Here is a 13295-nt window from a genome sequence, read left to right as displayed (position 1 = left end):
AAGGTAGCAGCCGTACAGAATCACAACATATTAAAATGCAGCATACAACATGATATACAAAAATCCACAATAAAACAGAAGAACAGCTATTCAAACACAGTGGCCTCTCCAGAAAAACAACTACATGTCTCCATCACCACATTCTTTATGATGCCCTTAAATTCATCAATGGATATAAATGTGTCTTAATTTTAGATCATTTTGTAGATTATTCCATTCCCATGGTGCATAGTAGGAAAAGTGTTTAGGATGCCTATGGTAACAGCACAAGAGATTATGTCCTTTTTTCCTATATTTATATATAAGTGATCAATGATGTTTAATGGATACACTTTCAAAAATAGCAGTTTTAAAGCAGTTTAAGCAGTTAAAACAAAGATTATATTAAAGTTAATGCATTTTCAAAACAAAACAAAAATTACAGGCCATTGCAGCTCCAGTTAATGCATCAAAACCAGACTTGGTGTTGATTGGCAGCCTATCTAAACTGTTTAAACCCTTCCTCCAGGCAGATTACAGTGTTTGAACTGACACACAACTGCTGAACCAGGGGAGTCAGTATGTCTGCCAATCATGGGCCAGTGTGGCTGTTCTGGGTGAAAACCTAGTCTTCAAATTCATTAAAAAAATACCCTACTAACTACAGTTATTTGAAAAATATGAAACGCATTAATATTGTCCTGACAGAAAATAAATTAATAAAAATGAATAACATGGAGGCTTGCAGTAAATATGTCTGATAGTATAGGTAACATTAGTTTATTGTGTTGAATTTATTTTGTAAGGTTTATCATATATTTCACTATTAATACATTTCAATTCAATTAATTACAGACAGCTCTGAAATATTAATTATTTTGAGCATTACACAGATAACTATTATTGCCGATATTATTGCTATAGTTGCTATCATTATTATTATTATGTAGCAACTAAAACTATTATTATCATTGTATAGGCCTAATTATAAAATTTTAGTGGGTCAGTGCCCCGAATTAATTTTAGTTCCTATCGGTTGTGTTGGGGACGTTTTGGAGGGACACACACATTCTCTGTCGCACGATAGAACCTCCTTGGTCCATGCCTTGGTCGCACGAGACGGGCCGAGTTGTATTACCTGGCAGATTGCCGTTTTATCCAGGTATTAAAAGACGATAGAAGACTGTAGCTCGGTTATTGCCCACAGAGCCGAGGGACTGGAGTCATTAGTAACTCACCTACAACACTGTCACAACCATCTGCAAACCACACGGCAGTCTAATAACAGAGAGCGTTTGAACGTGCCGGTGTTTATTTGCAGTTTCAAGTAGATCACATCAAATGAACATAGTCAGTGAAGAGATTGTTGTCATTACGGTACACCCCCCGAAAAAAAGGAAAAAAAAAAGGCAGAAAGAAAACAAAGTCTTGCATACCATGGCAAACTGTTGAGCCATCCTTCACACAGTGATTGGACATGTTGCTCGATTCCTTCAGTGCGAGAGAAGTAGTAACTGACTGAATGAAAAGGTGTGTGATCCAATTCAGAAAGTGAATTGCCAAGTTATTCACTTTAATGTGATGTAACACGACCTCTAGCCATGTTGGAGGTGCTCAGCTCTTGGCAACAGATGAGAAATACTGATTGCATTTTTAAATTGATACATAATGTTGATCCATCTCAACAGTATCAAATAGACATGGTTCATTTCTATATTATTTTGTCTGGGAACTGATCATTTCACCACTGATACATCTGACTGATATTATTGTTTAGATGATCTCACCTTGTTAGTTAGCTTAGTTTTAGTTAGCTAACCATCTGGTTAGGGTTATTAACACACACACAGTGGCTAACAGTAGGTGGTTAGTAATAAGTAGTGACCTGTTATTATATGTTAGGTAGCTGACAAAGCTACAAAACAACTTTTTATTTTGGCTAACTGAGCTGACTTGCTGCACGAGTGCTGACTAAGACCAAAAGGAGAGCACACATTACACCTATTTTAATGTCTTCACACTGGTTACCTGTTAGTTTTCGTATTGATTTTAAAATTATTTTATTAGCTTATAAAGCACTACATGGCCTTGCACCAGTCTACCTCTCAGAAATGCTTTTGGTTTATGAACCAGGAAGGCCCCTCAGATCCTCCGGTTCTTCTCTTTTAGCTGTTCCACAAAGCAGAACAAAAACATTTGGTGATGCTGCTTTCAGCCATCACGCTCCAAGCCGCTGGAACAGCCTTCCAGAGGATCTGAGAGGAGCTGAAAATATTGATATTTTTAAACGTAAACTAAAAACCTGTCTATTCAGTCTGGCTTTTATGTAGTGTTTTATAATTTTATGGTTTTAGTATTTATACTTATTTTATTTATTATCATTATTATTATATTATTATAATTATTTATTTTATTCTATTTTGTTTTATCAACATTTTACTGTTGATCATTATTATTTATTTTATTCTATTTAATTTTATTAACTACGTTTACTATAATCAATTTATTTTGTGTAGTATTTCATAATTTTATATTTATTGTTACTTTTATTGCTTGTATTATTATTTTTTTTTATTATTTATCTTTTATTATCTTAACTACCCATCTTTTATTGTTGTCTTATTCAATTAACTTTTGGGGTTTTTTGGTTGTTTTGGTACGCATTAGTCTCTAAATCCATTTTTAACATCCTACGTTTTGTCAATCGCTTGTAAAGCACTTTGAATTGCATTTGATTTGTTTGAGGTGCTATATAAATAAAGTTTGATTGATTGATTGATTGACTTCTTAAACTACAACTTGTACTTCTCTGGAGAAGAGGCTACTAGGGCTAAAGACAAGAAAACGTGGAAACAAATGACTGTTAGAACAGTCATTTTTAGGCAGCATTTTTAGCTATAATGTTGCTGTATAAACCCACGACTTGTACTCTTTTCAGATGTTAGTGTGTGACTGGGACCGGGTCCTGGACAGGTATGTACCTTCATGTGGAATGCTGCTGTTTGTTGAAGTTTCAATTTGGTGGTACTTGCATTATTGAATCAAATTACAGTTAAAAGGAACAATATGTTTATGAGTAGAGACTAGTTGACAAAATAGACTTTTTTCACAGCAGCCATTTTGACGTGTCATAGCAGGTAAACACAGGTGTAACTAATAACATTAATGATGGTTCCATTCCATTTAAGTGTTGCAGTGCCATTCCAGTGAGCCAACATGCACAACACCAAGGCCCTGGCACTGGAACACCTAAATGGAATGGAACCATCATTAATGTTATTAGTTACACCTATGTTTACCCTGCTATGACACGTCAAAATGGCTGCTGTGAAAAAGGTCTATTATTCTTGGTGACATCGTTCGCGAAAAACTTTAGGAAAACAAAGATATTGTTACAGGAGACAATGAAACGATTACCTAGCTAGATCAAGGATTGCGTTCCAGGTATTAGTCCGGTGTTTCAAGGGAAAAAGAGATCTTGCTAGAAAATTAGTTTTGAACACTGAAGTCCAAAAAATTCAACACTGAACACTGCTTATTTGTGACTTGGCAAGTGGCCATTTTGATTTTGTGCCTTGTAGAAGAGATTGCTGCATCATCATTGGACCCATAATCACAAGAACAAGGTCATCAGTGTTATGGCTTTTAAACAGAAGTTACCAACATATGAGTTATAGATAAAAAAAAAAAAAACAAGAACAAACAAGAAAGATTACTAACTTGCTCCCTGGTTACCACAATAAAGCATATGCTAGCTAGCTAGTTTTATGGGAGTTATCAGCACAGTTTGGACGTAACTTTGACCAGTCACTCTTGGCTGAAAATTCCCATTGTATAATCATCATTATAATCTTCATCACTATGGCTAGTACCACATGTATTTTTGCGCAGCTACCACTGTGCTTAAAGCAATACTCCACTTAGTTTTAACATGGGGGTTATTTGGCACTTGACCGCCATGAAAACCAGAATATAAATTAATCAACAAGATCAGATGCAGCGTTTGTAGCGTTCAGATTTTTACTTCCCATTCATTTGAATGAGGCCATGAAAATAGCCTGAAAACTGGCATTCAACACGTTGGTGAACAGATTCAACAACAGATCCCACTACTGTGATTTTCAATTGACTGTGGGTCCAACGTTTTAGAACATAATTTCGCCAAATAGCATTTTTATTGATAGAAGATAACATAGCGGAGGGATACCAGTTAGGAGAGATAGTTCCTGTTTGGGAGACCGGATCTACTTTTATTTTTAAATACTAATTTTTGTGTAAACCAAGAATAGAAATGCAAAATGAGGACGGACCCAGGATGCTTTGTTGTCTTAAAAGCGGGATCTGTTGTTGAATCTGTTCACCAACGTGTTAAATGTAAGTTTTCAGGCTATTTTCATGGCCTCACTCAAATGAATGGGAAGTAAAAATCTGAACGCTACAAACTCGTCCAGCTGCATCTGATCTTGGTGATTAGTTTATATTCTGGTTTTCATGCTGGTCAAGTGCCAAATAACCCCCATGTTAAAACTAAGTGGAATATTGCTTTAAAGGCAAAGATGTGTACAGTATGTCTCCTCTTTAGCATCCAAATGACCACAGCTTACACCTGATAGGCCTAACTCTTAGGAGCCCATAAACAAAACCAAGAAATGACCTCCATTCAGTTCTACGAAATTCTTCACTACTATGTGCCATCATTCGTTTCCCCTCATTGTAATTGGGTTGGCTTGAGACAGCAGAAATAGATCAATAACTCAAAGGAGACTGCACAACTCAGAAAGGCGGGGTGCTCAAGTCAAAACTCCTCACTACTGACCCAGATTTCTTGAATACAGTAAACTATCTCCCTAGATTTTAATGACTTCCAAGCTATAACACCACTGTACTGCCACTGTATCACCAAGGTAACCAATTCAAATCAGCCAGTCAGGCATCAGACACCTCACTCCTCTAACTCTATCAAACCTCAACACTGTTTACAGCACTTCAGAAGTAAATTTCTACAAATCACGTTTTCTTTTTTGAGCAGTATCTGATTAATAAGCAGAAGTAAAAGTTGTATTATGGTGAAAATTTAATGAATTGCTTAAACTTGATCTTGGCGAACTAGAGAGGCTCCATCAAGGATCATTAGTTACCTCCCTATTATGGCTGTGGCTCCATGTCAGTGAGGAAGCATCCGGACTGATTATTATTCTTTATTCAATAACGCTTCCAAGTACAGCTGAGGGGGGGAGGGAGGGGGGAAGGGGAGAGAGGGGATTGGGCAAGTCTTCAGAAGCCTTAAATGATTACTGGAGAGGTGGTTAGCCATGGGGATGAACATGAAACACACAGTTGATAACAATAGTCTTCAACTATAATAATCACTACAGCTGTATATGTATGTATGTATGTATCAGGACAGCGGTCAATTAAAGTTAAAACATGTAATGGCTAATATGTAATATGATTGTCATATTCAGTCACTTGATAGTGGATGTTTTCATAAGCCATTTGAGACTGGGGAGGATGCCTTCATGTCTGCAAGTTTCTGTTTCGGTTTACTTCAGTTTCATGTCTGTAAGTTTCTGTTTCGGTTTACTTCAGTTTCATGTCTGCAAGTTTCTGTTTGAGTTCGACTGAATCTGCTGAACTGAAAGTGAAGTGAGCCCGGCCTCGCTAAAATGGATGACAGCAACTCTCGTACTCAGACAGTCGTGCGGAGACAGGGACATGTGGAATGACATTTTATTGCGCGATTAGTCATTTTTCAGACGACAAGGCTCCCCCAACATTGAAACAAGGAACAATGTACAAAACAGCACACCTCTTTTTTGCCATCAACGGAAATTTAATAAGGTAGTGAGAGTACATAAAACAGAAAGTAATGAAGTGTAAGGACGTGAGTTATGATGATGTTGAGATGTATAGGATGAGCTCGATGTCAAAGCCAAAGTAAGCACCATCGTCATGTAGTCAGGAAAGGCCATATTTCAGTAAGAAATATTCTAGAAGGGGTGAGGAGAGGTTAAACATGATACAAGAGGATTGTTATCACAGTTTTCAGACATTTTTACCAACTAAAAAAAAAAAAGAACAATATCGGTGTAGCACTACTTTATCATGCAATTTACTTTAGTAAACCTTCTGACACACAGACAAAATATACTTCAATAAGTAGAACTCAATACATCTCTCCAGCAATAGTCACAAAGCCTGTAATTTATACTCTTTGAATGTGAGATCCCTATCAAAAATAATATGCAGATTTTTATTTTTCTTAATATATCTAAAGTGCAAGTATTTATCCATTTTTATTCAATGCTTTCTGTAAGTATAAAATACAAAGGAAAAAAACAGCAATATGTTTTTCCTGTTTACATGTTATATTTTTCTGAAAGGAGGAGCATCATATATAACAAACCATATATATATACACACACACACGCCACAGATAAAATATTTTTGAAAGATACAACATATTATCTCATATGGGGATGGTAAAGGGATTTTAGACCAAACGGTGACATGGGATATGTTCATTGTGCATTGACCCCACCCCTTTAAAATCCAGGATCCATCTCCCAACATCTTCAAAACATCTTAAAGAACTTCTTTATAACTATACACAACAGTAGCCTATACAGTCTGCAGACATGATGGACCCTACTTGGTACGTGTGCAAACAGAAGACGTGCTGAATGAGCTCCTCTGTCAATGGTTTGTGATGAGTCATATAGCGCTTGGCTTTGACCAGAGGCTGCGATTGGCTGTGTGATTAATCAGGAACTCTGAATGGCCAATGAAAAACTACAACACTGAAACCAGAAACAGAGCGGATTTTGCCACCGCCACCGCCCCCCCGTTTCATTTGTGGAAGTTCGCCTTTATAAGCCCATGTACATGCGTGTGTGTCATAGCAGTCACATACATGAATAATCTCCCCCCCGTTCAAAACGGGAGGGACAAGCAGACAAAGCACCTACAGATGTAGCCACCATAGCAATCCCACTGGGAGTCACATGCAACAAGTACCTACTGCTGCACTTTGGAATCGTCTCTACAAATCGTGTTCTCCCTCTCTTTTCCAGCAGCTGAAATGTGCAAGGAATGGTCCGGTCGCCAGTTGTTTGAGAGTTTTGCGTTACAATATTCAGTTCTACTTTACAACATTTGGAAAAAATAGAGACACTGCAGTAATAAGGGACAACAGACAGGACAGGTTCGTGATGAGGGACTCCTATGATGGCTACCGCTGTACGATACGCTTAGTAAATCAAAACATCTCTCTCGTCAACGCAAACAGCTTCAGCGCACCATCAGCCGCAACACACTGGACTGAGCCAGAGCTGCTGATGACGGCCGCTGACGCTTTACAGAAAACAAGACAAAAAAAACCAAAAACACCTGCCTACCATTTTGCATTTGAGTCCCAGACATGGATCGCCGTGTAATGTGGGTACAACATGGCTGCAAGGTCACTCCAGTTTAAACTGTGACATTGAGTGAGTTCTCATAAACTGAGAAGTCGGATCTAATCACACTACTTTGTAAAGATTTTCAAGTGAAATCACAAGTGCCCCCCCCCCTCCTCCTCCGTGACGCCAATTGAGCCGTGACCCCAGACTACGAATGAACGAGCCATGTTTCACCACACCGAATCATTCCATGCCAAAAAACACAACCGACCCAGTAGCACCTTGTGATTACGGTCTGTAACAAAAACAAGACGACGCGTCTTTTAATCTCCTAAAAAAGAAAATGTGTGCGTTTCACAGAGTGAGGCATTCACAAAGTGAACTCTATGAGCAGGTTTAGGCTCTCTATATATTTGGCCATTAGAGAAAGGAGAGAAAAGAGAGAGAAGGAAGTGTTGTATTTCCAGTCTTCATGTAGCAGAGGCCTGCTGGAGGCCTCGATTCAATCAAGCTAAAGCCAGAACACTTTGGGGAATAAGTGCTGTATCACAACAGAAAGTACAGACTCATGTTGAACTTGAGTTGAACTCACGATGACCTCAAATGTGCTTTGCTGGGCACATAGTCATAGGTGGTTTATAAGTTTTGTGTAATGGAAATGGGCGTTTGACAATCCACGGGGCAGTGTGAGGAAATACGCCGATCTCCGCAGGAGGAGAAAGTGCTTTCCTGTTACTCTCCAAAACAGTACTGGATACTGGATCTAACAGCTAGGCTAGTAGGCCCTGGTAGGCTGCTGTCGGTAAGCCCCTACTGTGCAGTGCCAGGCTTCATCAGGCCTTTCACTAACACTCCGAGACAAACCTGGGCCAAAAAAGTCCTGCCTGGGACAGATGGGGGTTTTTTTGGAGCATTTTACTTGGCTCTATTGCCACAGGCGAGACCAATCGAGCGCAGATCGAGCGAAGGATCCGAAAGGACAGCGTTTCAGCCCAGGTGTGCTGTGGGGAGCTCTGCTTTAGCCTAGCCTCGGCTCTGCCACATGCCCGGCAGGCCCAGGCTGTAGCTCCACTAACTGTCCTTATCCAGCTGAGGCCTTATCTAAAGCTGCAATCCACGGACTGTCTTTCCCCTTCACGCCAGCTAGGTGGCACGACTCCCCTGACAAGGCCTGTAACTGGGTTTGGTCACATAAGCTCGTCTAGGCCAACCTGCTTTAAATAAAGCTGATCGGTGAACTCACCACTCGGGGCTTATTGATTGTTAACTAACGCTTCGGTGAAAGCCTTGAGGTCGATCGGGTCAAAAAAGACGGAATGGGCTATGTGTCTGAGGGAGCGTGTGGGAGAATTCACCCAGGCATTCGGGTCGGCTTTCGCTCAGCAGAGAATGAACCGGGGGCCAGTTTTTATGCTTTGAATCCCTAATGCGTTTGAGTCCGAGCGGGGAAAGGGGAGCAGACCTGAGATCAGCGTCTGTCCGCGTCGGGGGGAGGGGGGGGGGGTGGGGGGGTGGAAGGATTGTGATCCTCATTGTAAAAAACAACAACAAACTCCTCTGTCCTTTAGATTCGGTGCGGCTGATCCCTATCTCCGGGCTCGACTGAAACCGCAGAAGACGAGCTTTAGCGTCTGGAACACAAAAGTCAAATCGTAGCTGTCGGGTTCACCTGTTCTGCCGCCGCCAATCCCAGGCGAGAGAGGGGCGACACAACAGGCTCCCGGCACACAATTTTCTGGCTTCAAATGACAGGAGGCCTTGTGCGGTTCGAGACGCTATTCAAAATACTTTAGGGGCCTCCCAAGCACTCAGATAGCAACAAGAGGCCTCGACAGGGGGAGACGCTGTATGTGTGTGTGTGAGAGTGTGTGTGTGTCTGTGTGTCTATGTGTGTGTGTGTGTATATGTGTGTGTCAGCCACCCCTGGACCCCTAGCCTCAAGATACTATTCAGCTTTAGGGTAGGCCGCTGCAGAGGGGCTGACATGGAGACAATTGGGAGGTTCTTGACTGTCTGCTGTGTGTGTGTGTGTGTGTGTGTGTGTGTGTGCGGAGAGGAGCGAGGAGGGGAAGGGTTTTTTTCTCTGGGGCGACTCCGTAGGGGGGACGTAAAAACACCCGAGCTAGACTACACGCACTGAGAGACGGACAAGGCGGCCTACTGGTTTACAGAACAGTGACAGGAAAATACCTCACTACTAGTCGGATATTTTTTTTTTTTTTTTTTTACCACTTAAGAGCAAGTGCTTCAGAAGAAAGACTTCACATTTCGGTAATATAATGCAGATTTATCAACCTCATCGTCATGCTTTCAAATATCTATTGATCACATAGCCTGTACATTTTTATCGTCTTTTTAATAGTCTATACACGTGATACAGTGCCGCAGTTGGCACGTACACAATATTGCACACTAGTATGAAACGTCCTACACTAGTCAGTAGCTCCCTCTCTGCCTGGGAGGGGGAAAGCCTGACACGTTTTTTTGGACAACATAACGTGGAGGAAAGAAGTTTTTGAAGAGAAAAAAAAAATTAGCATCAGAATAACAATAATGCAAAAGTGACATATTCTGAGCGGCGAGGCCCCCCGGGAGCGATCAAGGGGCTGTAGCACCATAAAGAGATAGATACTGCCTCGGCCCTGCACTGGCAGGCCTCTACATCCACTGGACTGCACTCCGGACCGGCTGCGCGGGGCCGAGCGACGGGCCCGGCCCGGCCTGGCTGGCTGACCGACTGACTGCCTGGCTCTTTAACGGCATCCATCTCGGCTCTGACCGATCGCCTCATCCAGCCACTCCTGCTCTTTTTTTGTTTTTTTTGTTTTTTTTGTGAGTTTTTCTTTTTTTTTAACATCGTGGTGCATACGGCGTGTGCAGAGCCACCCGTAAAAAACAACATCTCCAGATGATTCTCCGTGCGCTGACGACTACATCCTGGGCCCGTACTTCTCCTCAGCTCACCTTTTTTTTTTTTTTTTTTTCCGGGGGAGACACATCTCTCTGCTCTGTGGGAAGCCTCCCAGCCAGGGGTGCTGCTAGGAATTCTGGGCTCCGAGGTTAAGGTGCGACACTGGGGCCCCCCCTGTCCCCTCTCCGCCCCATTTCCACCCCACTCCGAACCCCCCCCCCCCCCCCATCGTAGCTTAGTACCGCAGCGCTTCACCTCTCTGAAAGGGCCCCCCCCTCCGGCTCGGGGTGGGGGCCCCGAACGCTCCCCGTTTTCCGCTCCCCCCCAGCTCCCAGCAGCCCTTTGGCTCACTTTCGGTGTTGTCACCACGCATCCCGATGGGGGCGCGCACCCCCCGCGGCCCTGGCGAGTATATGTTTCTGCCCTACGTAACAGCACTCGTAAATGAAAACGTAACAGCGGTCGAGGTCACAGACCATCCACGTGAGTAACACACGTAAACGAGTGGAGTGTATAAGGCACCGGGTCGTAATGACGTCAGAGAGGATGCGTTGCCTCGCCGCGCACTGCACCGACGGGTCCGGGTTCGATTTTTTTTGTCGGGTTTTTTTTTTTACCCGCGCCTCGCGCTCCCACAAAGTGGACCTCGTCCTTTTGCATCCCCCAACCCCCCACCCCCACCCCCTCCCCCCCCAGAGGAAAAAACAAGAAAATAACAAAGAAAAAACTTCACCCACAGAAAACGTGGGCATCTTAAAAAGGATTTTTTACAGCTGATTCACAAAATCATAATTAGTACATCTAAGTTAGCACTTTTTTTCATTTAAGTTTATATGGACATGGTGCAAGAGGGTTGATATTCAATATAGTAGCGTAGAGATAAATTTATCCCGTTTGTTTGAGGCGCACAAAATAGGCTATTTATTTTTGAGTTCTAACCTTTCCATAATGGCATGATAGAAATGCTTTCATTAGCCTACTACGTTTTAGGTCAAATTAAAGACTATAGCCTACTTTGCCAAACTTCTTTTCAAAACATGAGCCTATACGCATGCTGACAGGTGTTTACAGGCCTGTACTGCGTTCTGCGAGTCATACACTTTTAGAGCGCTTTCATATTTATTCTGCGTACCTTTATAATAAACTATACATCTGGAATCAGATTTTGGTTTCATAAAGTCCATAATATATTCTCTTTGTGCTGATGTCAAATATTCGTTCTACATGAAGACCGTTCATTTTACATAATAGACCTCTGGTTTCGTTTTTGATTAAATCTTAGTATATTACCAGTTTGAAAACATTTAAACATTTTTTTTTTCGAAATAGCTTTGATGTGTGCAAAATCTGTCGTTTGATAGAGATATAAACACTCTGTTCATTGTCATTTAAATCAAGTAGGAAACAGTTCATATCTTACAGTTCAGTTCTTGATAGCAGCGGCTTACTGTTAACATGGTTGGTAAGTGGGGTGACATCCAGTAAAATGAGCGGAGACAGCAGAGGTGCTGCCATGTCTGTGGAGGTTGTGTGTGGGGGGTGATTCCCTTGGAAATTCTCTCTTTCTATTTTACAGTTAAAAGTCTGATTTTTCTCTCGAAGTTCAGTTTTGTCTTTGTTATTTCATCTCCGCTCTCCAAAATCCGCGTCAATCATCGTCTCCGTCGTCGCCGACGTGCGGGCCCTCAGGTAGCAGTTCGGAGGCCCGTTTCTCTCTACTCCTCTCCTGGATCTTCCTCATCTCCTCCGCGTATTTACAGAAGGTGTTGCCGAATTTGGACCACACTTTGCACGGAACCGTGATGGAGTTTCGGTACGTGGGCTTCACCTCGCTGACCCGCATGAACACCCCGTACTTATTGGAGCCCACGTCGAAGAAGAAGCGCTTGTTGTCGACCGTCAGCGAGGTGCCCTCCGGGAGCTCCGCCGGCTCCTCGTCCACCCCGTAGTCGTCGATGAGTTTGGCCAAAGCGTCGCGGAACTCGATGAGACCCTGCGCCGGCAGAGCGATGGTCTGGCCTTGCGCGCTTCCCAATCCGGGCCCCCGATTAACGGTCTGTCGGATCCTGAGGAACCGCCCCCTCTGGTTCTCTTTCAGATCCATGTAATATTTCCGATTCTCCCGCACCAGGAATTCGCTCTTGAGCGCCCGCCGGGGCTCATCCTGCACCATGTCCGGGTTGGTCGGGCCCAGCTGGGCGTAATGTTCGATAAAGTCCCCGAGATAATCGCGGAACTCCACGGCGACCGACATGGAGAGAGTGAGGCGGCTCTTGTTTCCCCCAGCCCCGACCTCGGCTATCTTTAGGAAGCGGCCTTTAGCATTCTGCTTCACGTCAAGGTAGAAGCGCTTGTTCTGGATGTCGACGCGCTTGGAGGCGAGCTCCTCGGTGTCGTGCTGCAGCCGGGACGCGGCGCCCATCGCGCCCGGGGGCAGCGAGCCGGGGCCTGCGGCGGGCCCTCCGTGGTCACTGCCACTGTCTCTGTCCGCCATGATGCTGCCTCCCTGCTTTACCTTCCACCGTCTCCCTCTGCCTGCTGCAACCTCGACTGCCCGTCAAACCACTCCGCCGCTCTATCGCGAGAGGAGCTGAGCGAGAGAGAAGACGGGGAGGGGAAAAAAAAGGAAAAAAAGAAAAAAAAATGAAAGTACTGTAGTTTGTGTTACTGTAGTCCTCTGGAGCGGCGGGCTGCGTTCAAGACGCTCGCGCGGTTTTTGCAACGTTTCACAGAATTTCCACCTCAGCCTTTAGTATAGGCTTATATTGCAACTGAAAGTTTACCCCCACCCATGTGAGCCCAAAGCACTGCAGTACTAAAATCAGCATAGACAGACAGACAGACAGACAGATGGATAGACAGATACATACATAGAAAGATAAAAAGAAAGCTGAAATAAAGTGAATGGTAGATCGTGTATTTGAAGAACACAGCTGACTGTACACTGTCTATGAAAAACAACTAATAAGAGAAGCAGATGTGATTGATGGAAAACCATAAGTAAA

General features: G+C 43.1%; 1 protein-coding gene across 1 annotated transcript; it reads right to left on the bottom strand.

Annotated features, from left to right (window-relative positions):
* Positions 1 to 5738: 5738 nt before the first annotated feature.
* purab (purine-rich element binding protein Ab) lies at positions 5739 to 12824 on the bottom strand. Its single transcript, XM_071927138.1, has 2 exons — positions 11711 to 12824; positions 5739 to 5969 (listed from the first exon to the last, which is right to left on the bottom strand). The coding sequence occupies exon 1, from the start codon at positions 12782 to 12784 to the stop codon at positions 11939 to 11941; it is 846 nt and encodes a 281-aa protein (XP_071783239.1). The 5' UTR covers positions 12785 to 12824; the 3' UTR covers positions 5739 to 5969; positions 11711 to 11938.
* Positions 12825 to 13295: the final 471 nt, after the last annotated feature.

Source organism: Centroberyx gerrardi, chromosome 16, assembly GCF_048128805.1.
Source record: "Centroberyx gerrardi isolate f3 chromosome 16, fCenGer3.hap1.cur.20231027, whole genome shotgun sequence".
Classification (NCBI taxonomy): Eukaryota; Metazoa; Chordata; class Actinopteri; order Beryciformes; family Berycidae; genus Centroberyx; species Centroberyx gerrardi.
This window is presented reverse-complemented; position numbering and strand designations above follow the sequence as displayed.

What these genes read in the sequence shown, in the direction of transcription:
- purab (XM_071927138.1), bottom strand. Translation starts at nt 12,784, where the DNA reads ATGGCGGACAGAGACAGTGGCAGTGACCACGGAGGGCCCGCCGCAGGC.